Raw genomic sequence first — 27,415 nt, 5'->3', positions numbered from 1 at the left:
GTTTTACATTTCTGCAAAAAAGGTTGCAATGCATTCTCTCCTAGTAACAAACACTGACCTTTCTAAATAATTAACAAATACTTAAAAATTGAGGGAAATAGCAAGTAGTTATTTTTTAATGTCTGGATTTAAGAATTTTTTAGAATGTGCCTGATTTTCAGTGGCATTGAGAAAAGCCAGTAGGTTTTTAGTACAGCAAGGAAACTTCAAATAGTATGTAGGGTTGGTAAGAAGTTCTGGCTCTGCTGATGCCAGAGCGGCCGAAAATACCACATTACAGAGAGGAAAGCAGTTCTGTGCAATGACTACTGGCCAAAACTAGAGCTGCCACCCATTTGAACTTTTTAGCAAAATAATTTTCCTGGATCTGGCTGGCTTTGTATGATGTTTACTGTCCTGACTTCACATAGGGTGCAATAATGCTCTCTGACAAAAATGGCACCCACAATTCACCACTGGTGCAGCCCCGCTGGTTGTAGCCATGTTGGGAGCATTAGTGTGAACAAGACTCAGGTGGGAGCAGGTGTTGTTTCCACTGTGTGGTCCATTAGTTCTCTGAGCATTAAAATTTCCTGCCCCTTGTCTACACTATGGCTTCCACTGTTGCTAGAAGTGGTGGTGAGTTTTAGGTCCCATTTTTTGGCCAACATAGAGAAGGTGATTGCGTGGTGATGCTGTGTTGAACTACAGTGGCCATGATGCAATGCTGCATCCTCTCACCATCAAAGTGCCTACAGTGCAAGCATCTCAGCATTGAGATGAGCAGACTGGCCCATGGCTGATTTGAGTTCAGATTACGGTGGGTTCCCTCAGTCCGGTCAGCACTGCTGACTGGGCCGTTAAAAGTCCAATCGGCAGTGTTTTTGTCATCAGTAGGACGATTAACAGGAAAGTGATGGAGCAATCCCAGAAGGGGTGGGATATATACATTTGTTTTGTGTAGCATCTGAGTAGCTGATTTTGTTTTGTTCTTTTGTGCCTTTAATCTCTGTAATTAAAGCACCCACCTTCCACTGTATTAAGAGCTATAGAAATTACTTAAATATATCAATACATTAATGGCTGGGTGGTCACCTAGGAGCATTGAGTAGGGAGAGATACACATCTGCTCACTCCTTGTATAGTATAGTAGCTGCTGCAATCAAAGGTGTGTGTTCATGCCTTCCTTTGTGTGTGATCTTTAAGGGAGGCCCACTGACAGAGGTACTGCTATTCCTTAAACATTGAGAAGAAGGTACCCCGAGTTACCCAGCATCACTTCCACTTTGAAAGAATCTGTTCTTTGGGTCAGCTCTGTAAACATTGCCTATAATTTTGCACCTGCAGTAACGTGTCCACCATTGGGTTGTAGCTTCAAATGCCGGAACATAGATATCTAACTACCTAACAGTGGCTCCAGATTGAGTGCTAAGAAGTCAAAATGCTGCCATTTGTGCCTGTGATTGACTATGCTGACACTGATTATTGGTGCAACATAATGTGGGGGTAGGGGTGGAGAAGGGTAGAAATTAGAGGCCATTTTGCAAAGCAATTGTCCTTTAACAAAACTTCTGCCACACAGTTGGCTAGACATAAAGTTCCTGTTTCTGTAGATTGCACTGGAGTGTCTTGGTGTTTTGGCTTGTTACGGGTTTGTGACTGGAAATAGTAACTTCCCATCACATTTGAAGGTTGTTTTTTATCCTTATTTTCCCAACACTTACCCCATAGCCCCCTCACAAATTAGCTTCCAGCATTTCTACCAAACCGTGTTTCAGTGTGCAGCGGCGTGAGGGTAACGTTCCTGGGGATTCTTGGAATCCGTGTGGTTACCACTCAGAGCAGAACTTGAACTGTTTGTGCACATCTGTGTCCATTTCCCTCTGGTTGGTTTGTGTGTCTGTGCTTCATTTCACTTTGCGAGCCTGCAGACTGGAGGGGGTCAAGGTAGGCGGGCTACTCTTCTCTTCTGAGACACAAATGCAGCAAGTTGGGAGAGTTCTAGATTAGTCCCAGCTGGATGTTTTGTCTGGCCAGACACATTTTGAAACTCATTTTATTTTTATTGAAAGATTCAATACAACTTCTTAAAAAAGAGCCTGGCTGACTACGTGGAGCAAAGGTAGCAATAAGGATAAGAGTCAGGAAGAGAATAGCTTAAAGTGTGTCGAAGAAAAATGGGTTTCAGTGGTAGCCGTGTTAGTCTGTATCAGCAAAAACAGCGAGGAGTCCTTGTGGCACCTTAGAGACTAACACATTTATTTGGGCACAAGCTTTCATGGGCTAGAACCCACTTCATCAGATGCATGGATGGAAAATACAGGTATTTTCCTGTATTTTATAATACCTGTATTTTCCACTCCATGCATCTGATGAAGTGGGTTCTAGCCCACGAAAGCTTATGCCCAAATAAATGTGTTAGTCTCTAAGGTGCCACAAGGACTCCTTGTTTTTTTAGAAGAAAAACAGTAACTTGGCAGCCCAAGTTCTAGATCCAGGCAAATGAAACCATCCTATGATGCAGGAGGTGGATGATCCTGCCAAACCAAAGCTCAGAGGGCCTCCAATACTATTCGTTTGCCTTGCCTGCTCCTTGTCCCAAGCACCACAGTGGGCACGTTGCCCTAGTCCTTTGGGCCTCCCGTCCTCAAAAAGGAGCTGAGGTTTGAGCTGACTGTGGCATCCTTGGGTCAAGGGGAGAGGTATCCGTGTTGTCTCCCTGGCACGGCCCTTCATATATCTTGATAAGAAAAGCTGGTGAAATGCAGGTGGGGAAGGAGGAAATAAAGGTTGCTTGGTGTTGTGCCTGCTGTATGCCCTGTCTTATTTTTTCCCATTAGCACCCTTCACTCTCCCTTGTTTCTGCCAGACGTGTTATGCAGCTGCAAAGTTTTTAAATATGTCACATTTAACCCCCGAGCGACCACCTCGCTCCTGCTCTCAGGTGCAAGCTGAGGGGCATGAGAGGGAGCATCCTGCTGTGGCCAAGGAGGAGTAAAAGCTAAAATGCAGAGAAGGGCGGAAATGTGTGTGTGGGACATGTGTATATAATTACCTGTGATGGAGGGACTGCATCGAATTTCATCCTATGCACAAACACATGTGACCTACCCCTGCTAAATGCATGTCTGGCTAGGTCTGTCCTTGTCCACTATATATTCCCGATTGTAAAGCCAAAGCACAGAGAGAAGCAGACACAACCCCCCTGCTGCTGTAAACTCCATTGGCCTGACTGGCCACTTCCTCCTTCATTTAGCTAGTAAACAAGAAGGCTGAAGATAACTGCAGTTACCGGAAAGCCTAGTGGAAGGCAGCCCACAGCTGTCCGTCTCTGTCTTTCCCCTCAAAGCAGCCCTTCTGCAGCCCCTCTAATCTGAGCCTGCAGTGCTGCCATATACTCAAAGCTGCAACAGTTTGGTTGATTGAAGTAATCCCATGATCTTCAGTGCAGCATAAAGTGAGCAGTGGCTTCTCTCAGGGTGAATATCAAGATCTATTGGCCCAGTGAGGCGAATGTTGAATGAGGAGGAGCTGGCCATCCATTTCCCCCTCTGTGAAATGGGAAGAATAGCATGTATCCACCTCTCAAAGGTCTAGAGTGTGACCTAATTTATTTGGGGGCCAGTTCTGCCCTTGGCAAAAGATACTTGCAATTCCCATTGAAGTCAATGGGAGCTGCACACATGAATGTAAATCTGGCCCTTACGTTTTAAAAGGCTGTTGAGACCCGTCAGTGTCAGACATTCCTGATGTTCAAAGGACTATATTTAAAGTCTAATGCATCATGAGGGTTGAGATTTTTAAACACAAGGTGGGAAATCTTAAGTTATGGCAGTGGGGCTGCACACAACAGGGCAGAATTTGGCCTTTCAGCCCATAGTTATATATTTCTGCATATCGCAGAGTCCTCACTATACCTCTCTATAGCAGCACTGTGACATCAGTGCTTGTAACTTCATAGTAACTTTGAATTTCTCTTGCTTTTAAAAGAGGAAGAAAGAGAAGAGCGACTGACAGCAGCTCACTGAATAGCCCAGCGTTGAAATAAAAGCTTCAGTGAATGGAGCTGCAGATGCATGCCTGGGCGTGTGGCTGTGCATAGGCAGAATGGCATTTCCAAACCAAATTACTTCAGACTGTAGCACTGAGCACTCTCCAGCCTCAGAGCCTGTTAGGTACATTACTGAATCTTCACAACCCTGCTGGGAAGTAGGGGGATGTTGTTATCCCCATTTTACAGATGAGGCGACGAATGCAGAGAGGGTGCAGTGGGATTTTTTACTTCTAATGTCAGTGCTTATGAGAATGAACAGGGCAAGGAACCTACAAAGGCTTGCGTGGGACAGAGGTAACTAAGGGAGATGCCCTTGGAACTGAGAGGGACAAAAGAAGAAAATGGCAGGAGCCTACACATAGTCATTCAACAGACACTTCAAGGAAAGAAATGAGCGCCTGCAAAGTCCAGGGGGCACTTGTGGATTGCAGGGGGCTGGGAGTAAGCAAGCACCTTGTCCTGTCTGGAAAGTTTGTTTTGATAATAGAACAGCAGCTTGTTACTTGTACTGAGGAGAGCTTGCTAACTATATGGGAGTCCTGCAAGGTCTCTGAGCCTATACTTGCCAGATCCCAGGAACAGGGCACCATTTGATTTGGGGGTGGGGTATCTTAGACTTCTGCTCTTCTTGTCCCTGCCAGGGCCGCCCAGAGGATTCAGGGGGCCTGGGGCAAAGCAATTTCAGGGGCCCCTTCCATTAAAAAAATTGCAATTTTATAGAATACTATATTCTTGTGGGGCCCCCTGTGGGGCCCGAGGCAAATTGCCCGACTTGCTCTCCCCACCTCCCTCCGGGCAGCCCTGGGAAAAATAAACATTTAAAACCCTTCTGCATCTTGGCACAAACCCAGTTTTGAGAACTTCTTTTCAAGTCACCTTTACAAAGTATCACTGGATCTCAGCATCAGCTAGTGCTAAAAGGCACTAAAGCTCATTAAAAGCGTTGGACAAATATTTTCCGTCAAAACTTTTTTTGGATCGAAAACTGGGGGTTTTTAAAAAGCAGAAAAAATCACGGACAATGTCTGGTTTCCTTCAAAATTTGTTGTGTTTTTTTTAATTGAAAAGCTGAAATTAGTCTGCCAAAACCTGAACATGGTTTGGGGTTTCAGAAGTGTGTGGCCAAATATTTGCTGCTTGCTGTGTTTGAATGTTTAAAGAAACAATAAAAAAATTCTGCTTAAAAAAAAATCCAAAACTTTTGAACCACCTTAGTTTGTGACCAAACGCCTGAGCCCATCCAGTCAGAGATTTTTCCAGGTTTCTGATACTCTGCTGGCTTCCTTGACTCATATCTGTCTCCATAACTTTGGGTTCATTTAGCTTAGAACATAAGAACAGTCATACTGGGTCAAACCAAAGGTCCATCCAGCCCAGTATCCTGTCTACCGACAGTGGCCAATGCCAGGTGCCCCAGAGGGAGTGAAACTAACAGGTAATGATCAAGTGATCTCTCTCCTGCCATCCATCTCCATCCTCTGACGAACAGAGGCTAGGGACACCATTCTTACCCATCCTGGCTAATAGCCATTTATGGACTTAGCCACCATGAATTTATCCAGTCCCCTTTTAAACATTGTTATAGTCCTAGCCTTCACAACCTCCTCAGGTAAGGAGTTCCACAAGTTGACTGTGCGCTGCGTGAAGAAGAACTTCCTTTTATTTGTTTTAAACCTGCTGCCTATTAATTTCATTTGGTGACCCCTAGTTCTTGTATTATGGGAATAAGTAAATAACTTTTCCTTATCCACTTTCTCAACATCACTCATGATTTTCTATACCTCTATCATGTCCCCCCTTAGTCTTCTCTTTTCCAAACTGAAGAGTCCTAGCCTCTTTAATCTTTCCTCATATGGGACCCTCTCTAAACCCCTAATCATTTTAGTTGCTCTTTTCTGAACCTTTTCTAGTGCTAGAATATCTTTTTTGAGGCGAGGAGACCACATCTGTACACAGTATTCGAGATGTGGGCGTACCATGGATTTATATAAGGGCAATAATATATTCTCAGTCTTATTCTCTATCCCCTTTTTAATGATTCCTAACATCCTGTTTGCTTTTTGACCGCCTCTGCACACTGCGTGACATCTTCAGAGAACTATCCACGATAACTCCAAGATCTTTTTCCTGACTCGTTGTAGCTAAATTAGCCCCCATCATGTTGTATGTATAGTTGGGGTTATTTTTTCCAATGTGCATTACTTTACATTTATCCACATTAAATTTCATTTGCCATTTTGTTGCCCAATCACTTAGTTTTGTGAGATCTTTTTGAAGTTCTTCACAATCTGCTTTGGTCTTAACTATCTTGAGTAGTTTAGTGTCATCTGCAAACTTTGCCACCTCACTGTTTACCCCTTTCTCCAGATCATTTATGAATAAATTGAATAGGATTGGTCCTAGGACTGACCCTTGGGGAACACCACTAGTTACCCCTCTCCATTCTGAGAATTTACCATTAATTCCTACCCTTTGTTCCCTGTCCTTTAACCAGTTCTCAATCCATGAAAGGACCTTTCCTTTTATCCCATGACAGCTTAATTTACGTAAGAGCCTTTGGTGAGGGACCTTGTCAAAGGCTTTCTGGAAATCTAAGTAATCTAAGCTTATGTACATATTCCACAAACTGAGCATTTGAGCTTGTTCCAGAACCTGGGATGAGCCTCTGTTGTAAAAACTGAAATGCTCAAAATAGCACATGCATGTGAATGAACACAGGGTGCTAAAATTAAATTAACCCAGGGGGTCTCAAACTGGGGGTCAGGACCCCTCAGGGGGTCATGAGGTTATTACTGGGGGTCGCGAGCTGTCAGCCTCCACCTCAAACCCTGCTTTGCCTCCAGCATTTATAATAGTGTTAAATATATAAAAAAGTGTTTTTAATTTATAAGGGTGGGGTCACACTCAGAGGTTTGCTATGTGAAAGGGGTCACCAATACAAAAGTTTGAGAACCACTGAAATAACCCGTCTGGAGCTTCGGGGAATGTGTGGGGGGGTCTCCCTTGGTAGGGTTGGGAAGGAGGTAGGTGGTGTAGGATATTGCTCTTCTCATGTGATCCCTCCCCCATGGCTGTCTTGGCTCTATCACTGTTCATCTAAAGTGGCTAATTTTATTGACGCTACCCTCCCCTGACATGTATCTCCCTATGGCACTGAAATTAAATGTAGACTATAATTTGGCATTTGAGACGTGAAAGGGATGGTAGCCTGTAGGGAAAAGATAACAGCTTGGCTCTTTGTGTTAAATAGCTGTCTGCAAGCCTCAAACTGCTGAATGAGCTTTAGGGTAGGGAAGGCTGTGCCTCGCCAAACAGCCTGGCCCTGCCTCCTATCTGACCCCCACCCACTTCCTGCCCCCCGACTGCTCCCCTCAGAATCCCCGACCCATCCTGCTCCTTGTCCCCTGAGTGCCCTTTATCCAACGGCCCCGGCCCCCTTACCATGCTGCTTACCGCCACCTCCCCCCTCTTCCGGAGCCACAGCGCTGCAGCAGCCTGGCTCCGACGGGACCTGAACTCGCAGCCCCACCCCCTTACCACACGGCTTTGAGCGGGAGAGCTCAGGCTCCACCCGAGCCATGCCGCTTTAGCTCTGTCCAGGGCTGCTCCTGGATGCGGTGCGCTGGGGCACCAGGGGATTGGGGAAGGCGGAGGCGGAGCTGGGGGGAGCCTCCAACATTCTCGTGGGGGCCCCTGCGGGGCCTGGGGCAAATTGCCCCACTTGCCCCCCCTCCCGGTGGCCCTGGTCCCTACACATTCATTTGGTGCTTGTCTTCTGTAACTGGTGAGTCTCTGGCTTACTGAAAAACAAAGAGCTGGTGATCAAACAACCCCTCCTTCTTCCCCCAGTGGATTTGCAGAGGAGAAAGAGACTAGTGCCTTGGCCGGGTTTGCAAGTCAGAGGGAGTGGACTGGACTGGACCATTATTCTGGTCTGACTGCACTTCAGAGAGAGCAGTATCCATCCCTCCACAGCTGGAACAAGCGTAGATGCAATCTGGGACCTTATTGAAAGATGTTGGGGAAGAAATAAGGGTCTCCTAGAGGGAGGGACCTCCCTCACCTTCCCAAAAGATGACTGTGCCTGTCAAATGTACACACACATGCACAACCAGGCACATGTACACACAACACACTCGCCTGTATTTAAGTAGCTCTTGTCCTCAGCTGACTCAGAGCATTCCTTCCTCCAGATCACTCTTGTTTATCCTGCACAGTACAGTAAATGTCTGGGATGTAAACAGGAAAGTGATCCATTCCTTAAGCTGTGCAACTGTCTAAATTGGTTCTGTCATTGACTCGTGAACTCTCCTCTGCTGCAGCTCCAGTTCCCAGCCAGGCCCCAAACCGTGGCTGCTCTCTGTTGACTTTCTGCCTGCCAGTGTTTTAGATTCCCAAGGGTTCCTCAGTTGTGACAGAATCAGTGCTGTTAAAATTAGACAGACTATTTCAGGATTTGATTGTGATGGAGGCATTTGAACAATCCCTTGTTGGCAGTGCAGCAGGGCGCAGTTTCCAAAGCTTACAAGCCCTTGTAACTGTGTGAAGGTTAATTATGGAAACCCACCGCATCTGGGACAGTGTCCAGTGGAGTTTCTTATGCTTGTCTCCATACTCTATCTGTGCTTGTGGCTGTTAAAGTTTAGGAGGTTGGCTGATTGTACTGGGAATCATGTGAATAGACAAAATCAATTACTGTGTATCAGTGACGTGTGCCAAACTGTGGAGGCTCAGATTCAGGTGTGGCTGGTCAATGCTACTGGGATACAGGATGTAAAAACTTGGCACACTTCTCCCATTCTAAAAAACTGCTCCTCACACCACATGTTTGTATGAGAAATGGGTCCAGAGCAAAACTCAGAGCTGGGTTTCCCAACCCTAGGGTGGCTAGGGGTGAAAGCCTAGGGCGGGAGCTGTTTAGAGCATGGCTGGAAGCCTCTAGTGTTGGAATATCACTATTCACTTGCTTAACGTTACGTGTCTTTGAGGGTCAGGGATGGAATAATTCCATTTACTTTGCTTCCTCTGCAAATCTTGATGTGAGCAGGAGCCGTAGGAGCTGATTCCCCTCTCCCTTACACAGGTGTAAATCAAGAGTAACTCCGTAGACCTCAGTAGAGTAACACTGATGTGAGAGAGAGGAGAATCAGGCCTGCAGAATAGTATCACAGAATTATAGAAAATGAAACTGGAAAACACGGGGATGTTGTAAAAAAAAAAAAGAAGTGGGCTGGTTAACTAACCTAAGCTAAGCTCCACATTCCACCGATGAGAAGCGGGTGAACTCAGCTTATCCAAGTTTTACCCACAACGGCACTACTGCTGAAAAACACCTATTTAAACAGTATGTACTCCATACCCAACGGCCAGCATGGGATTCTTCCTAATGGTGTGTCCTGCACTGCCTTTCTCCAGCTTAGTTTTATAGATATATATTTATCGTCAATACCAAGGAGAGAGATGAGTACATTCTACACTTAACAGGCCATATTCTGCTCTTCCTTACACCTGTGCAATCTGATTCTAGTGTCAAATTCAATGAGGTTGTAGCAGTATCAGTGAGAGCAGAACTAGGCATCACCGGCAAGATTCATGCCTGCTGTAACTCCAGTACAGTTACAATAGGGATGGATCTGGCCCAATATGTTTAGCATAAGTAGGGATCCGAGTCCTATGTGTAAAATTGCTATTTCAGAGCCCAGTCCTCTTAAGAAACAGATGTGTTCTCCATGGCCCAGTGAACATACCAGACTTTTCTGTCGGTTCCATGATAAATAGGAAGGTGTTTACATTTACAGACTAGGGAGAGAAATTAAGTTCCACTTCTGCATATTTAACTTATTACGCAATAGTTTATTTTAAACCAGGATGGAAACAAAACCCACACCAAAGTGCTACACATGCTAACGCCAGAGCTGAGCTGGAGTCTAATAGAAAGAGCCTGCATTCCCCCTAGCATCTGCCCAGCATCTTATTTCATAGCTTTCCATGATGGGCATCTTTGTGATGTGGTTTGTTTTTCACACACTAATTGCCGGTGTGAGACATTTTTTATGGGGAATTTGGAAACTTGCTCTGAAATTCTGGAACCCTGGTTGTATTGGTTTGGTTTGGTTTTGAAGGGGAGGTGCGGAGTTGGAGCTCTGGGAAATGGTTTTCTAGCTGTAATTAAAATCTGCCTCCACTGTTTTGTGCCTTGCTGGTTTTAGACCTGTCACGTTTTGTTGTACCCCACTGGGTTTTCTATCTCTCTCTCTGTTACAAGGCTTAACTGAGCAGTCATTAGTGGCTTGGGGTTTTCCACGGTCTCTTAAAACACCGAGGGAGAGATTCTGCCCCCTGCTCTGGCCCCTATTTGCCACTTTCGCTGGTGTTTAGGGGCCCTAACGGTGCCCAAAGTGACTAGAGAAGAATTGCCTCCGTCCAAGCACAGCTTAGGCAAGGCCTGCATAGTCCTGCACGTCTTTTCCTGTAAGGGCCAACGTAAAGTGCATGCTTGGGGGGGGGGCGTCTTTATCACCCCAGCACTACAGAGTTACAGCCGAGAGACTCCCCTGGTAGGCTGCTATAATTTTGAGCAATCTCTGTGGCTGTTCTAATTTCTGTGTGGGACACGTCGGCCTACAGCTGCCCAGAATCCAGAGGGGGCAAAGATATTTAAAGCCATCTTTGCCCCATTCTCCCCTTGGGTTTGCACCTTATGTGCTGCAGCTCCAAAAGGCGTAGAACTGGACCTTACATTTCACATTGCCTCTCCAAGAGAAGGCTGAAGGGCGAGGGGTGATCAGATTGCTCTGCACACTCAATATATTTTCTCTTTTGCAATTCAAGTGCATGTGTTAGGATGATATCTGCAGTCATGGCCAACCCGCCAAGGATTGAACTGAGAACCTCCAGAGCTAAATGGGTGAGCTACTACAGCTCAAGCTAAATATCGAAGTTCTGTGGCTGCGGATGCAACAGACTTGTATCCTCTACGGATCAGGCTCAGAGACCTATCACACAGATTCGTCAGTGGGTTACATCAACATAAATAAAAAAACCCAAGCAGTCTGCATTACTGATAACCACAGTGATTATGATGGGGTTTCTAAGGTCATTTATGTTGCATTTGAGTAATTTCTGCACTTTCAGTACTAAAGTAAATTTCATGTTGTTTCTAATCAGTTTCCCTTTACGAATCTCATTCAGTAGCTTGGTGCTGTTGTGTTGGGGTTCCCAACATGGCAGCGGGGAAAATTAAAAATAAAACTTCTATTTTAATTGAAATGAAAAAGGTACCAAGAAAACACAAACGGGGCTAAATCCTGGCATCTTCTTACACCATCTTAACATGTTATTTGTTGTTTGTTGTTCATGTTGGATTCTCAGGAAAGCAGAGGGTGTCGGGGGAATGCTTTTATTTGACAATTCCATCAAGACCCGACCCAGTGTCTGACTCAAAGAACTCTGGTCTCCATGTGTCTCTCTCTAGCCTGCTTCCTGTTGGGAACCACTAGAAGGCACTGTGCCAGAGTTCAGCCCGAACAGTATGCAAAATAAAGAGAGATCCTGCATCGAGAAGTCTGGGATATGGACTCATAGAAAATGGGGCACATTGGGAATCCTAGAAATGGGATACTTTGCATGACCTTTTCTCTTTTAAATCATAATCTCATTTCTTCTGGGCCTTGTGGAAGAAGTGGATATTTTAGAGAGACTGGAAGAGGGGGTGTTGGGCTGGTGAGCTGGGAGGGGAAGGGTATTTACTCAGGCAGTAATGGCTTTCTTGAAGTCCAGTGGGAGTATTCTGGTTTTACACTGGTATAATGTAGAGAAGAATTTGCCCCGTTTTGGACCTCCACTGGTGACAATGGGCTGCTCAGCTGATCATAATTTCAAGGCCCTTGCAGAGCTTGTGATGTGTGGGTGAGAGAGAAATCTGGCTGGAAATCTCACAGGCAGTCTCACAACCTTTGTTGATGCTGCAGCATGCACATCTCTTTGGGTGCTGCTGTGATGTTGTTTTCCTTTGGTCTGGAATTTGGAATCCAGTTGGGTTATTGTCGTAACTATTGTTCTACCCAGTCTTCTTGCGGCTCGGAAAGATCCTTTTCAGGATTTCCGTGGGAAAGTACTTTTCATGGAAAGGGTGGGAGAGAAAGAGGAAATCAACCTTGGTCTCTTGGCCTGAACAGAAACACTTTGAAACCTTTTTGGTGCTGGGGCTGGTGGTGGCGGTGAGCTTACCATGGCGGGTTAGGCTGTGATCCCCGTGTTCCCAGTGCAGTGGATCTTGGGAACCCATTTTTAGAGGAACTGTTTGGAGGAAAACAAAGGTGTCACCATTGCAGGGCGAACCGTTTAAAAGGCAGAGAGCTTCATTCCGACAAGCAAGAGAAAAGGCAGATTTCCCCCTCCTCCATCCAGTGCCATTTGGACTGACTCCAGTACAAGGGAAGGAAATGTCGCTCTCTGACTTCATGTTTCCACTGACGATGTGAAGTACAGTTCATTTGGATCCCAGATCTGCCAAGTGAACACATGTCATTCTCTGCCTTTCTGGAGGGGCAGGTGGGAGCCCTCCTCTGTCTGCCGAGAATCCTTTGATTCCACATCCTTTCCCTCTCCCGCCATCTGCCTCTGTTTGCAGCTTGAATAATCTTTGAAGGAAACACCGTAGTGTGGCTGTTTTTGCTCCTGCAAGTCCCAGAGGTTGCATGGATGGTTGATCAGACCTGCTCGGCGTCAGTTCTGCAATGCTGTTTTATCAGTTCAATCTGTCTACTGTAAGGGGTAAGCTCAGCACAGAAGTGTGTGCTAAAAAAGGATCACAACACTCCCTTTGTGGCTCCTATTTGTTTCTTGGCTTTTCTCTTTGGAAGTATTCTCAGCCCGGTCAGTTCTGTTTTAAAAAAAAAATAAAGATCCAGGTTCTTGTTTGGTGACCAGCATGGACTTTGGAGGGTCTCAGTCTAATTTTTGGTAGATAGGTATTACCATCACAAAAATTGCCACTTTTATTGGCCTCATTAATGGGCCGCAGAGACTAGACTAAACTCCCCTTTCATTTCTAGTAGGGGTCCCTTCCAGGTCAGAGTAAGGCATGTTGGGTGAGGAGGTGTGTGTGAGGTTCTGCGGATAGAAGAGAGATTCATTCTCCGGGGCTGACAACCTGTTGACTTTGATTTGACAGAAGATAATGGAGCATGGGTATTTTCCTGCATCCGAGTTACAACATTCACATTTTAAAAAAGCATTCCCCCTGCAATGGAAGGAGGTGAAATGTCTTTTATTTTGCAATTCTGGATGGGATGTGCAGTCGGGCAGGCGAGGGTTCATGTTGGTAGGGTCTTTGGAGCATGATCTGTGTTTAACTGGGAATGACCTGATGGCTTTCCTCCCAATGCTTGTGCTCAGCTAAGCACGGTGCCCTTAGGTTGCCAGTAAATGTTTTCTCCTTTTTGAACAGGACATGAAATACTGATTTACTCTCCTCCCTAAGATCTGGAAATACCTCCAGTGCAAGAAGAGGGAGCAGAAGTCACACCGCATGGTCCTTATGAGTGATCAGAAAACAGTGATCCCTTCTATCAGGCTTCTCTGAGCTCTTTATAGTTTGCATACGGTGCACTTTGCTCTGTGCTGCCGTTCCAAGCCTCCTGTGTTATACAGTTTACGACTGCGTGGTGTGGGTTGGAGGAGACAAACACACACATATGTGCACATTTTCCAAAGTAACTTTCCCTGAATTTAAATGACAGCTACTTTCCAAAGTAACTTAACTTTAATTCAAATGACAGCTGGACCTGAGTGCCAAAATTTAGATCTGGATTTACAATTTTGGATTATGACTCTTTCAGAATTCAGGTGGATTCAGATCCAGGGTTTTGGTTTGGCCCAATGTAGAGTTAAGGGCAGCTGCAAAATTTGGATCCAGATCTAGAATGATAGTCCAAACCTTCTTTCCCAAAGCCCTGAGGCATTTGGTCCCAGGTTTTAGCTCAGTCCTATCTCTAAGTGAAGTATTTATTTTGTGCTTTTTTTCCATTGCTCTGTAGTAAATGTATTGAGTGCTCCTGACAGGGGCTGTTGATGTCATTGGGGGTGCTTCCTTCCAAGATGCTCTTGCCTGAACCGGCCATAGGTCCATCTATAGGACAGCAGAGCTGCTGTTAAGGGGAAAGTGGGCAAGGAAGAATCTGTGTGAATTTACAGTTGGATTTTCTCTCTTGTAAAATGCGTTTGTCATGATCATAAACTTTAATCTTGCCCAGCAGTCTGATGACTGCTGACATCAGACAACAACTTCCCTCAGCTACATGGGATTGTGGCTGACAACCTCAGGTTCTGCAAGTTCTAGAAACTTCCTAGAAAACAAAGCGTCGGCTGTTATATTGGCTCCCCCAGGGGATTTTCAAGCCACGTATAAGCAAATACCCGTAGCACTGTCAGTAATTCAGAGCTGGGCCCCTTACTAAGTTTTGCAAGAACCTCATTGCTGTCCTGATTTCTGTTTCACAAACGCTCTGGCTGGTTGTGGGCAGTCCTCTGAGGTATTGCCCTGTGGCCTAATTTTCATGTTTGCTGAGTGTTCCGAATTCCCATGAAAGTCAATGGGGGCTGTGAAAATCAGACCACAGGGCAATAGCCTAGAGCAGGGGTCTGGAGGTCAGAGTTCATACCCCTCATACATCATAAAAGAGAGAGCCTGATTCTGTGCCCCTTGCTCATATTAAGTAGCACTTAATTTCATGACTAGTCCCATTGATTCCAGTGGGGGTGCTAACTTAGTATGGTCTTAGACTTTCGTGGTGGAAGCCTGCAGGGGGCCTGTCAAGTGATTAGCCCCCAAACTTTTATGAACCTTAACTTAATTTTTTAAAGATTCTTACTTTCTCTTGGCAAAGTGTCACTCAGATCAGTGAGTTTAGAAATGAAATATTTCAGTAGGAGATTAAAAGCATTGCTTGTGGTCAAATCCCTATGTTGCAACTCCACAGTCTGTTCCATACCCTCTCTGTGCTGATGCTAAGGGAGAATGAGTCCTGTTATAGGGTGGGAGAAGGAGACTGCATTTCTGTAGCACAGAAATGGGAACAAAGGGTGAGGGGGGGCCAATGCCCCTCTCATCAAGTGCATTACTCTAATGCTAAAGGAGAGTAGATCCTAGAATGGAATCCATAACAGCTCCATTTGGGTTGTGTTGTCAGGGGTCCTGATGCGGTCTCCTCCTAACCACTCCTATCCCATGCATAGGTGCTAGCCCATGCTTGTTGAATGAATGCTGCCAAGGGGAGATTTGTAGGTTTTACACATCCCATTTCATGTAAATATATTTACTTTGGCTGGAGTGCATTTAAAAATGGGTTCAGGTCACGAAGGTTGGATCCAGATGTGGTTCTGAAGTTCAGAAGCTCAGGAGTGTTTGGACTGGCCCAGACCCTAGTACGCGTACATACTTTGTAGATAATGAAGTTGAGATCCTCAAACTAGTTCATTTGCTTTTGTTTCAGAAGTCGAGGCCAAGAAAGCTTGTGACTGGCTGCGTGCAGCAGGATTTCCTCAGTATGCACAACTTTATGAAGGTAAGTTTCCCCTTTCCTGCTTTCTCTGGGTTGGGGAAGCACTGGCGGGAGAGGTAGTACTCTCATTTCTCTAAGAGCAGGCCTTTGAAAACAGCACTGCACCATGTGTAGAAAGCATGCCAGTCCCACCACGCACCTGTTTGGAGTTCTAGTCCTGAGCTCCCTTAGCCAGGAGAAGCTGAGAGAACCTGTGAGACAGCACTTCTCTCCCGGGAGGAGAGACGACCCCCAGCACTCTCGGGCCAGTGCTCGAAGCAGTGTTGTTGAACTCCAGGTATCATCAGCCTTGGATGCATGGAAAGAGAGGGAAAATGAGAGAAAAGCCAGAGGATCGTCCTGTTCCTCATCAGGATGGGTTCTGCAGAGTGAGACTGAGTGTAGTGGGTTGCTCAAGTCTGAAGACGTGTCTGAACAGCAGCCTTCTTCCTATGTGATCAGGGATGGCTGCTACTCGAGCAGTGGCTGCTGTACTTTTGTTGTCACTGTGGTAGTGAGTGTCTGATTTTGTGCTCTGATCAATGACAACAGTGTCCCTGGCAACTGCTTAAGGTCTTGGCTAGCTGGAGCCTGGGATGGGGAGTAGACCAGATGGTATGGTATGCTCAGACCATGGGGCGATTCATTCCAGGCCTCCCCTATTCTTTCCAGTTTGGAAGACCCAGAAATACCTGACGTGTGTGTGTGTCTTAACTAGCTGCAGATGGCGACTACAGGGGAAGTTCTCAGAGCACAGGAGCCAGCTTGAAATACTGGGGAAGAGGAAGAGATGGAGGGGGCAGTTTGCTAATTGTCTGATTATATGTTACAACTTTAAGCCTTCCAACTTGATAGAGGCCTGGAGAACTAGTCTTGTTATCAGTCTTTCTGCATTCCTAAACCTCTGCCCTTCAGGCAGCACCACTAGAAAGTTCCCAGGATGCCTGACCAGGCCAGGAGGGAGACAGGTTTGCATAGATGACAGTGCCGGTAGGTATTTTAATAAGCTCTTGCTGGAGGTGGTGATGCATGTACTGCTGAACTGGCCATGGCACAGGAGTGGGAATGAACATTTCTTTCTCACTCTGCTTAACTGCCTTTGCTGGCAAATGCCTTTCCCCCACTCAGTATGCAGGAGCCAGGTTTGTGCGCTCCCTGAGTATAGCACCTCCGTGCTGGGAGCTGCATTTCTCTCTTGCGAGGTCCCAGAAGGAAGGATGTTTTAGGAGAGGCAGCTGGATGAATCCCGCTGACTTTCTCATGCATTGTGTGTTTCTCAGGGCTTGTCTTCACGTACATTGTGGCAGTGATGCAGCTCCACTGGTGCAGCTGTGCCGCTGTAGCGCTTAGGGAAGACACTACCTGTGCCAAAGGGAGAGCTGCTCCTGTGGGCGTAGCTAATCCACCTCCCTGGGAGGCAGTAGCTACATGGATGGGAGAAACTCTCCTGTCGACAAAGCGTTGTCTACACCCGGGAGTTCGGTCGGTAGAACTACGTCGCTCCGGGGTGAGGGTTTTACACATCCCCGGTAGCTATCCTGACATACATTTGTAGTGTAGACCAGGGCTCGCAAACCCCCTCTGCAAATTAACCCTTGCAGAGTGTGTTTCTGGACCCAGCTTTGTTTACTTCAAACACATGGTGAAGGCCAGTAGTTCCCATGGAAGTTGGAAAATCACAGCTTTGGCTCAGCTTAGCGGGAGGAAGGAGGAGGCTAGAACAATAGCTGGAAGCCTGGCCTCCAGGCAATATGCAAAGCCAGCTATTGTTCAGCTGGGACACTTCCACTTGCCCCCTCCCAGCAACATAAGCACACAAAGTAAGATATCCTCTCCTTGCTGATAGCTTTACAGGCTGCCTCTTTGTTTCTAGTTTCTATTTTAGGGGTGACCTCTATGTGCGTCCAAGTGTAAAGACTGACCAGATTTCTGGAGTCTAGGCCCAGATCTGACTGCCTGGGGGTTGATTACAGCTCATGCTCAGGGAGACAGGAATTGGGTTCTAGACACTGGAATCTGTCAAGAAACAGTCCAAACTCAGTGCTGGTCTAACAAAGCCTTCTACATCCTTCTGCAGCTTCTCTCTGCTTTCTTCTCTCTCGACTTCTTCCTGTTCCCTGTTGACTCAGCATTCCCTTCATCCCTCTGTTGCATCCTGCAATGGACAGCTTCAGTTACAACTAGGCTTCTGCCCTCGCTAATAGAGTAACAAGTACATATGTATGTCCCCAGCAGAGCTCCCTAGACGAGAGGAAGAAGCAGAAAATTCCATGTGGTTTGCTAAGGACCTTGCTATGCAGATCTAATCTACCTGGAAGGCTTGTAGATACTACAGTGATGATAAAAGCAGCAAAGAATCCTGTGGCACCTTATAGACTAACAGACGTTTTGCAGCATGAGCTTGCTGCTTTTACAGATCCAGACTAACACGGCTACCCCTCTGATACAGTGATGATGTGCGTTATGGAAGACCCTATGATAGATGGATGCTAGTGATAGCTGTTTAAAGACATGACTATTCTAAGCATGTGCTAGCTTCACTCCTTCCCCCAGCCCCTGCCCGGATGCCAGCCAGCGTCTCTGTCCTCCAAGACTTGACTCATGACTTTTGAGTCAGGTCTGGGGGAGGCTGAGTGAGGTCCCGGAACAGCCGTGCTGCTGCGCACATTCCAGACCGCTTGCTTGACACAGGCCTGGTGAGTTAGCAGAGGGAGAGTGTCGGCCTGAGAGAGTTTGCAGCACCGCTAATGAAGTCTCTCTACCCTGGCCCTTGTCACTGCTCTCCTCTTTTCCTTCCTGTGGGTGCAGATGTGAATTTTTCTTTTGAGCCAAAGCTGTGGGCGCTTTGAATGCCGATGAAAGAGATTCAAAGCAGCCACTCTCAGCTGGCTGCAGAGGAAGCCCTGATATGTCACATCACTGCCATGGCCACTGGATGTAAAACAACTGGCTTTTCTCCAGAAAACAGGGGACTTATTGTTTGGATTGGGTCTAGATTTGGAGCATTGGAAACATTGTGAGCAGTGGATTTTCAGAGAGTGCAACTCTGCCGTCTGATCCACTCATGCTTGGCTCCAAAAGTGGGTTGTTTGGTAGTGGGCTGAAAGGCTTAACAGATGATTTTTGGGATGCTGCCACACTCCAAAAAACGGCATGAGTCCAGATCCACTCGTGACACTGGTGCTCCAGAGGCAGGTGCCTTTAGTAAGATCGGTCTTATTCTGCGTACTCGAGAGAGTGTGTGATCTAACAGTTAGAGGGAGTCAGGTGTTCGAACTTCTGTCCCCAGCTCTGCCACAGATATACTGTGGGACCCTGGGCAAGTCATTTAGCAGGCATCATCATACCCTCACTAGTCAAGCAGTGAGAGATCCTCGCATGGAAGAGGAGAGAGACGCACATAGTGTTGTGGTTATTACCACTGTCTGAAACTAGTTCAGGAACATCAATGATTCCTGCCCTGAGGTGGAATAACTCGCTGTCTTTCAGCTTCCTCCCGTGGGAAGCCACTGGGGAGGAGGTCAGTTACCTGTGCTCTTACACAGACTATGTACCTGCTAATTTAAAGCTCCCAATGAAAACCTTCGCATTCAGGAACATGTGGGCCGAACAAATTAAGCACAAAGTGGCTGTTTGAAGAGGGAAATAATAGAGTGAGTAACCCATTTCCTGGTGACTTCTTCTCCCCTCTGCTTTCCTCCTTCAGGTACTTTCAGAAAGCTGGCCAAGTGCCAAAGGGGACATCGGCCCTTGTGCAGGAAGAGGTTTACCCTCTGCAGTGCTAGCACTCTCCACTCCCGTGGGTGTGACTGCAGCCTGCGGTCCGGATGTGGCACGGTGTGGGAGAGAGGTGCTTACCCGTGTGGGCTGTGCGGGGCACTGAGTGCAGGCTGGGTGTGTGTTTGTGAATAGGTTGATCTGTCAATACAATCGGATGGGACAGTTTAAAAAAATGGAAAATGTTTCCTCAGGAGGCGCACTCAGCTCCAAGCAGCATATGCCAGGGTCATTTAACCATGGGGTATTTACCCTGCAGGGAGGAAACTGTCTGTCTGAGAACAAGCAGGTGAGATAGGCAGCTGCTGAGTAATAGGGTTTACAATTCTTAGTGCGCTTTGGTTTATATCCCTGGAGCTGCCCTCCCATTTTCTGGGTGCTTTGTTTCTCCCTCTCCGCCCATCTCCACTGTCTAACACAGTGGTTCCCAACCTTCTTCATCTGGTGGGCGCCAAACGACGAGCCACGGAGGACCGTGGCGGCGGACGAGCATCCACCGAAATGCCATCGACAAGCGGCGTCACCCAGAGATGTTGCCTCCGAATTTTGGTGGCATTTCGGCAGCGATGCCTCTGGATGACGCTGTTTGTCGGGGGCAAGCAGCGTCATCCAGAGGCGTTGCTGCCAAATTTCGGTGGCATTACAGCGGATGCTCGTCCACCGGCCAGTACGTGGGCACACTTAGATGCCCCAGCGGGCGCCATGGCACCTGCGGACACCGCGTTGGGGACCCCTGGTCTAACACATCCTTTTCATCTCTGCATTTCTCTGGTGCCCATCACCATGGCAGCTAGGCACCTCTGAGTCTCCCCTATTCCACCTCGGGGTCTCTCTCCCTTTTTCCTTCTCTGGCTGCCTACAAGAGCTGCCAAATGTGAAGCCGCAAGTTGTCCCTTCAGTGGGGAATGTCTGACCAGCCTCCTTCCTGCGCTGTTGGAGTGGGACCCTTGAGCCTTGCCCCTCGGGAGCTTCCCCTTGACAGTTCGGAGCTGTTCATAGAGCAGTGATATAGTGCTCACTACCTTCTGGGAAGGATGATGTTGCTTCTCCCTCCTGCTCTACCAACCCAGGAAGTGTCTAGCGGTTGTCCCATGGCCAAGCTGCTCCACGTGGCATGCAGATGCACTGCCCGAGCGTTAATCGTATCTTTCACCTGTTGCTTACAGTCTTCATGGCTGGGGTTCAGAAGCCTCCCACCCTCCTGCCTTCTGTGACTCTCCCATTTTCCTCCCTGCTCCTCCCTTCTCCAGGTCACAGCACACCTCCTCTCCCTCCCTTCCCCCATATGCCTACTTTGTCTCCTGGTAGAGCTGCTGACTCAACTTGTGACTGTAATTCTCCTCTTCCTCTTCTCCTCCTCAGACTCGCTGTTCCCTCTTGACATCGTGTCCGTGAAGAAAGACCACAGCTTTCTGGACCAGGATTCCCTCAAATCCCTTTGCAGGTAAAGCTTCCCATAAACCAAACTAACCTCTGCAAAGAATGGAGGAACTGTGGGACCCTCTCTCTCTGCTGCCCTGTGCTGTGTTGTGCCAGCCCCAGCGCTAATCCTCTGAGAGCCTTCTGAGATTCCCCCGGGAAAGTAACATAGAGTGGAGACAGCATAAGCTAGTGGGGCTCAGGAGACCTAGGTTCTAATCCTGTCTCCGACACTGACTTGCTGTAGTCACTCAGTCTCTTTCAGCCTCATTTTCTCCATTTGTACCACAGGGTGTTGGGATGCTTTACTCATTCAGACGTAACACACTTTGAGCTCCTTGGATGGAAGGTGCTAGAGCCAAGTATTGTATTATTTACACACACCCCGAGCTCTTGAACAGTAGACACATCTTCCAAAAAATCCCCTTTCTAGATGTATCTTGTGTGTTTGTCTGTGTTTTAACTTTTTGCCTGTGCAATCCCAGTCCCTTGTGGCTGTGTTTCCAAGTGAAGCAGGTGCTACATACAGAAAGTCTGGCCATCGACTGTCCATCCCAAAAGGATGTGGTTGGGGTGAGCATTTCCGAGTCGGGCCATGTCTCTCAGTTTTAGCTGGACTTTATGGGACTTGGGAATTGGCACAAGTATTGGTACAAGAATTGTTACAAGGAGCACTCACTCATAAGGACTTGTAGCCCCCTCCCTTTCCCATCCTGCCCAGATCTGCAGAGAGGAACAGAAATTACACCAAGTCTGTTGAGGTGAAAGATAAGGGTGGGCACAGAAGTTAACCAAAGATCTCAGACTTTTCTAGAAGATTCCACTTGGGTTGGGATGTAAAAATGGGCAAAGGTTCTAGGAGGGACTTGTTCTGTATCTGAACCATCTGTCCATTCTCTACTGTTTTACCATTAGCTTCTACATAGTTCTCCCTGTGCATATGGGATCCAGAAAGAAGTGAAGCACTTTCCCATTGTTCCGATCTAGGTTATACTGATGGCGCTTTGTCACTTCTCTAATGACTGAAGAGTATTTGAAAATCCTTTCTCCTGGCTTCAGAGCGGGGATTTTGTTTCTTGTTGTTCTGCTTAGGCTGGATTCACAACGGGGCTGCTTATGCCGGAAACGCCATCTGTGAGCAGAATTTCACTTGGGTGACTTGGGCCTGGCACATGTGAATAAAAGAAAACGCTCAAAGGGTGATTTACTGAGCTTTTGAAAAATAAAAGATGCTACATGACTATTAGACGGTCAGCTCCCTTACAGCGGTTTGTGAGGAATTGGATACTCGACAGTGGATCCTGGAGTGGTGTGTTTGTTCTGTGGTAGTGGATTCTCTGCAGTTGTAATCTGCTCCACCTTGCATTTTACTGTGGGCTGTGAATTCCTTTCCCAGACCTGAAGAGGAGCTCTGTGTGGCTTGAAGCTTGTCTCTCTCACCAACAGAAATTGGTCCAATATGTCTCTCTTGGGTTCTATACTTGTAGATTAATTTTCTTTCATGGAATAAACAGTTGTCTGGTTGTTCTGAGTAAGGATTTCCTTTTGAAGAAGTGATTGTCTGGAAGTGTCAGTACAGTTTACATGATTAACATAGTCATCCCAAATGCATGGGAGGAGAAATTATAGAGTCCTTTGCACCAAAACACATTCTCTCTTTATACCAGCAGGGTTGAAAAGAGCACCACTAGATTCTGTACATAGATTTTTGGGGAGAGGAGGTGGCCTGGTCCCTAGGGTGGACACTGTTAATACCACAGTCATGACTAAGGCGGGATACTTAATAGAGAGGAGCTGTCAGATCCCCTGTGGTTTGTGACAATAAATGCCTAGTCCAGTCCGAGACTCTGGATGATCCAGGATTTTAGCTCCCATGTTATGGGTTCCTATACTCCTCTCCATAGCTAAGTCCCTGCAGTGACCCTATAGCTGAGAGGTTGGGTGAATATTTACTATGATAAGTGCCCTTCTTGCTCACAGGAGCAATGGAAACATCTCTGCTAGGCTTTTACCATAATGAAGCTGTTGTAATGTTGTGATTCCTGTGGGTGGATCAGAGCTGCTTCTCCTAGCTGGGGCAGTGGAGGTTGTATGAAGGTTTTGAAGTTCCTGGGTGATAGTCCATCCCTGTCAGAGCATTTATGTTTCTTTGTTTCCCCTTGTGGCTTAGCATTCAGGTGGCTCGAGGAGTTTCTGGAGTTGTTTCGCTCTGGTAACCTGGAACAGGTCATTTCTGCCTGCTCAGGTGATCGCTTTACATAGTGGAGCCTGCATCATTGCCAACCCCTTTGGGAAGAGAGTGTGCGGTGGGTGGTATGAGTAGAGCCGTGGCTTTTGGACAGGCATGCCTGGAGCCAGCTTTCCAAAGCCATCCAGTAATCTCTGGGGTACACAAGGTGGCCACATGCAGGGTTTAGCTGATTAGAAGGACAGAAAAGGAAATTAAATGGCTCTTCCAAGAAAATGAAATCCCATATACACGTGTTCTCCCCTCCTGCTCTCCCACTCTTTCATCTTCCTTCTGCCAAAAGTTCATGAATTTAATCCCTTTGCTTCTGAACTTTCTTCTCCAGCCAGCAAGGGACAAAGTGAAAGGCTGTTTGACTTATTTCCAGATGGGTGGCAGGCCAGCTGTGCGTCTGGCATTGCAGCTGCCTGTACTGGATCAAACCACTTCTTGTGCTTCCAAGTGCCTACTCGATCCCTTCGCCCCTGCTCCGGAAGGGCAGTTGTAGAAAATCTTCCTCTTCACCCCTGGAATCATTATGTTCTTATGAACGCAGGCTCTTTCTCAGGCCCTCAGCATTCTGCATCTCAGATTTTCTGCCCAGTTTATGAAAACCTCTGCGAATGTTCACTCGTCTTAACCAGCTCTTGGAACTGTCAGCTGAATATGAGTTTGAGCCCTCGGGGAAACCACAAACTTTTGACTGGCTTTATCTTCCCGGCAGAAATGGTGGGTTTTTTTACAGCAGGGTAACTAATGACTGTTCACTATCCCCCTGTCAAATCCTAGTTGAGGCAAGGCTCTGTAGTTTTTACCACGAGATAGCTAGGCGAGATCAGCGCTATAGCACCCACCCGTGATTGACTTCTCCGAGCTATCTGGTGGTAAAAACAACAGAGCCTTGTTTCCACCAGGATTTTACAGTGAGATTGCTAATAGCTGATGTGGGTGAATTACCTTGCTGTAAAAACACACCTTTCTTGGCCCTGGAGACATAACCCTTGTGTCCTGGAACCTTTGTGTAGTGTGTATATTAGCATTGAGAAAGGTGCTAATTAACTCGTGTTAATTGGCAATCTATTAACTCGAGTTAAAGCAGGGACCACAAGCTCTAGTCCAGACACCCCTGGAGGTGCAATGTCCAGTGGTCTCAGCTCAGCAATGGGAGCCAGGGACTCCTGTGTTCTAATCCCAGCTCTGATTCCCTCTGAATCTGGCAGAGTCACTTCATGTTTCTTCGCTGAATAGCCTCCATTTCTTTCAGTGTCAGATGTTTGAAGGTGCCCCTCCATTGTGCCTGCAGAACTTGCATGTGTAACCCCCTTCAAATCCCTTTGATTATGTTATATATGTCCCCCCATTTCCATGTGCAAACCTGCACTCATGTGTGTAAATTGACTGGTTCGTAACTTTTGTGGGACCAGTTCAGGAAGCCCCTTTGAAACTATAGCCCTTTAATGCCCGTTAGTACTGGGTGGCTAACCACCTTCCCCAGGGAACTCTGGGAATCTCCCCCGCATTGTGCTTTATAGACACCTGCCTTCTTCTAGGGGTGCTTGAAAATGCAGAGGGAATGGGTGTTCTCAATAGAGGCCGGCAGAGATTTAATTAAATTAAGGCCGAGGATTTGCCATCCCACCTGGTGGCTTTTCTCTCTACCTCCCTGCTTGTACATTGCCCATTATATTATTAGCTTCCTTGGGGAAACTGTTATTAAATTGCCCAGAATCTAAACAATGGGGAAAGGGAGTGAGGCTTAATCCGCTGTCAGCTAAGTGTCAAAGCAGTTTAGTCGACTGCTCTGAACAAGTTAATAACAGGCAAGCAGGTCATGTGTCCCAGGCTCAGAGCAGAGACTGAGCCCAAACCAGCCAGCTTCTTCCCTCCCCCTCCTCCGAGCATTTCATTAAACGCTCTGTGAGGGGACGCAGCTCAGTCCTGTTTCCTTTCACCTCCTGCTGCCACTTCCTTCCCCTTGCTTTTCAAAACAAAGATTATTTTTTTGAGAATCCTTTGCTGGTGAAAGGCATTGGGTTTGCAGTCCTGGAGGCTGGAGTCCTCTGTTTATCATTTGAGCAGGTACCCCCGGGGCAGTGACCAGCCAGCTCCCCCCACTGCTATGAAGGAACCAGCTCCAGCAGAGAGACCCAGCCTTCATGGCCTCATTGCTAAGGCACCTCCAAGAGGCCAGCCGTGATGGGCTCTTCTCCTTACTCTCTCCTTCTCGTTCACACTAGCAGCTTGTTTCCGTGCCTGGAGAGAGGCTGTCTGGATTTCTGTATCGCTTTTCAATGACCTGCCCTTTGTTGTATTTGAGTCTGTTTCCTGCAGTCATATAGCGTGAGCTGACAAACCACAGTGTATACTCCAGTCTCTCACTACGATTAGCTCCCACGCTCACAGACGCAGACGTAAGTCACTTCTGGACCTGGAGACTAGCAGTTCTTGCAGACCAACCGCTAAGTTTAGCCTTTCCATTCCAGTGTGAGCAGATAGGCTCCCCGCCATTAAATGATGCTGGCAGATTTGTAGCTCTTCTAAAGTTTATAGGAATGTGCCCAGCAACCTTGGAAATACTGGAAACTACCTGGATGCCCTCGAGGGAATCCCATCATGAGGTCCCCACGGGGGCGGAGCAAACAGATTGAGCAGTAACTGGAATGAATCATGCTGTACCCACTCAGAATGCAGTGCTGGAGGGATGGTGAAGTCACATTGCTGGACAGAGCCCAATGCGATGTGGCCAAGAGCAGTTCAGCTTCCGCGGTGCAATTCTGCCAAAACACCACCGTGCTGACATTCTCCAGGCTCTCCTTCGTAGTCCAAGGCTGGAGTGGGGAAACTCCGCCAATTCACTTGAGTCCTGGCCTGCAGCATCGCGCATATTATTTAGTCTTATGTTCTGAAGCCCTCTCAATTCATCTCATTCCTGACCTGTAGCTTCCAAGCTGGGCCCTGCCCACCTCTGCTGATGCACCTTCATCCTATTCTGCAGCATCTGCCACTGTTCCAGTTATTCCCTTGCATTTCAATTCCAACCTGCAGCATCCCTTGCTGTCCTAGTCCTTCACTTCTGCAAGGACTAGGACAGCAAGGCACTTCCCTGTTAGTCTGCAGCATTCTGTGCCGTACCCGACCCACTCCCAAAAGCACAACCAGTGCAGCCTAATCCTGCTCGACAGTACCCCCTGTTACTCCCGTCCTGGATTCCTGTGGCGCAGAAGAGAAAAGATTGCCTGCCAGCTAAACACATGTTCAAGTGTGGACTGAAGATTTGAGGCCTCTGGAGATGGAAATGGCCTGGGCACTAAACCCAGTGAGCCACTGACTCAGCCCCCCCCCCCTTCCGCCTACCCGGCACAATTACCTAGAGGTATTTATAGGGTTCCTATTTCTAAATTCTCTCCTTTGTCATCTGAAAATCAGTGTGATGTCAGGGCATGGTGGCGCTGTTGGAGAGGGGCTCGTCTGACTGTTACAGGATGGATTTGTTTTCTCTTATGGGGAAAGGGCTGTTTTTGTATTTAAGATGCGTAACCCCTTCAGTACCACAGTGAAGTATTGGGTATTTCCATTAAATGCATTTCTCTCCCCCACCCCCTAGCATGACTGGAGGTGCCTGGACCAGCCTGACATTCTGTGGAGGCCCAGTCACATTGCAGCACCAGTGAATGGGGTTAACTTGTAGCCATGGGAAGGGTAAGAAACAAACTTCAAAAAGGGTAGGAAGTGGCTTCTGGTACCAAGTCAAATATGGGACGTAAAAAGCAATTAGAATCCATGTGAGAGTCAGTCACAGGAAGGGGTGCAATGTACAGTGGGTGGCAGTGGTGGATGTGTGCAGCTGTGGGTGCTGAATCTGATGCCGGCCACAGGGCTAGTAAGCTGAAGTGTAACCAGAGGAGCTGCAGGTACTTGCAATTTGGCCAGAGTATCCAGGGACTTGTATTGAAAGGTAGTGGGGCATCTCTCTGACTTGAATACTTGTGAAATGGTTCTGGCACGAGCCATTGAAGCACTCAGGTCACGGGCATGTTGGAGCGGTCTGAACACTTCAGGGGAGAGGCCGAGGCACCCGGGGTTCTGCTTTCACTCTTGGGAAAAGGGAAACACAAGGAGTCCAGAGAAGCTTCTTCTCATTCAGCAGGATCCTCCTTCCTGCACCACCTGGGCAGTGCTTGATTTGTAATGAAAGAGATGCCGGGGCTCAAGCAATTTTTTTACATTCATAACTGATGCAGCAAGGCCAGAGGGGCCGGGGCTGTGAACTGCCGAGCCTGGAGGTGCCGGGGCTAAGCCCTGGCACATATTAAGCACTGCAGCCGGGGAATGTGCACTCGGCTGGAAATGATCTTGGGCCTGTCCCAGGCTCCACGCACACACTTGCTCCCCAGCTGTTTGGTGACAGGTGACAAT

At 47.3% G+C, this 27,415-nt stretch overlaps 1 protein-coding gene across 7 annotated transcripts in view; it reads left to right on the top strand.

Annotated features, from left to right (window-relative positions):
• STARD8 (StAR related lipid transfer domain containing 8) overlaps window positions 1-27,415 on the top strand; it is a 103,870-nt gene that overhangs the window by 56,259 nt on the left and 20,196 nt on the right. For 3 of the 7 annotated variants that reach the window (XM_039488457.1, XM_039488460.1, XM_039488464.1), the window contains exons 2-3: window positions 15,529-15,600; window positions 20,716-20,797. In XM_039488457.1, the coding sequence (XP_039344391.1) occupies window positions 15,529-15,600; window positions 20,716-20,797 (154 nt within the window). Of the gene's footprint in view, window positions 1-12,480; window positions 12,809-15,528; window positions 15,601-19,623; window positions 19,643-20,715; window positions 20,798-26,680; window positions 26,699-27,415 lie in introns of those variants that run through there. The other 4 variants (XM_039488458.1, XM_039488461.1, XM_039488463.1 and 1 more) reach the window with 4 other exon arrangements.

The sequence above is a fragment of the Mauremys reevesii genome, linkage group 9 (genome assembly GCF_016161935.1).
Source record: "Mauremys reevesii isolate NIE-2019 linkage group 9, ASM1616193v1, whole genome shotgun sequence".
NCBI classification, from domain to species: domain Eukaryota; kingdom Metazoa; phylum Chordata; order Testudines; family Geoemydidae; genus Mauremys; species Mauremys reevesii.
This window is presented reverse-complemented; position numbering and strand designations above follow the sequence as displayed.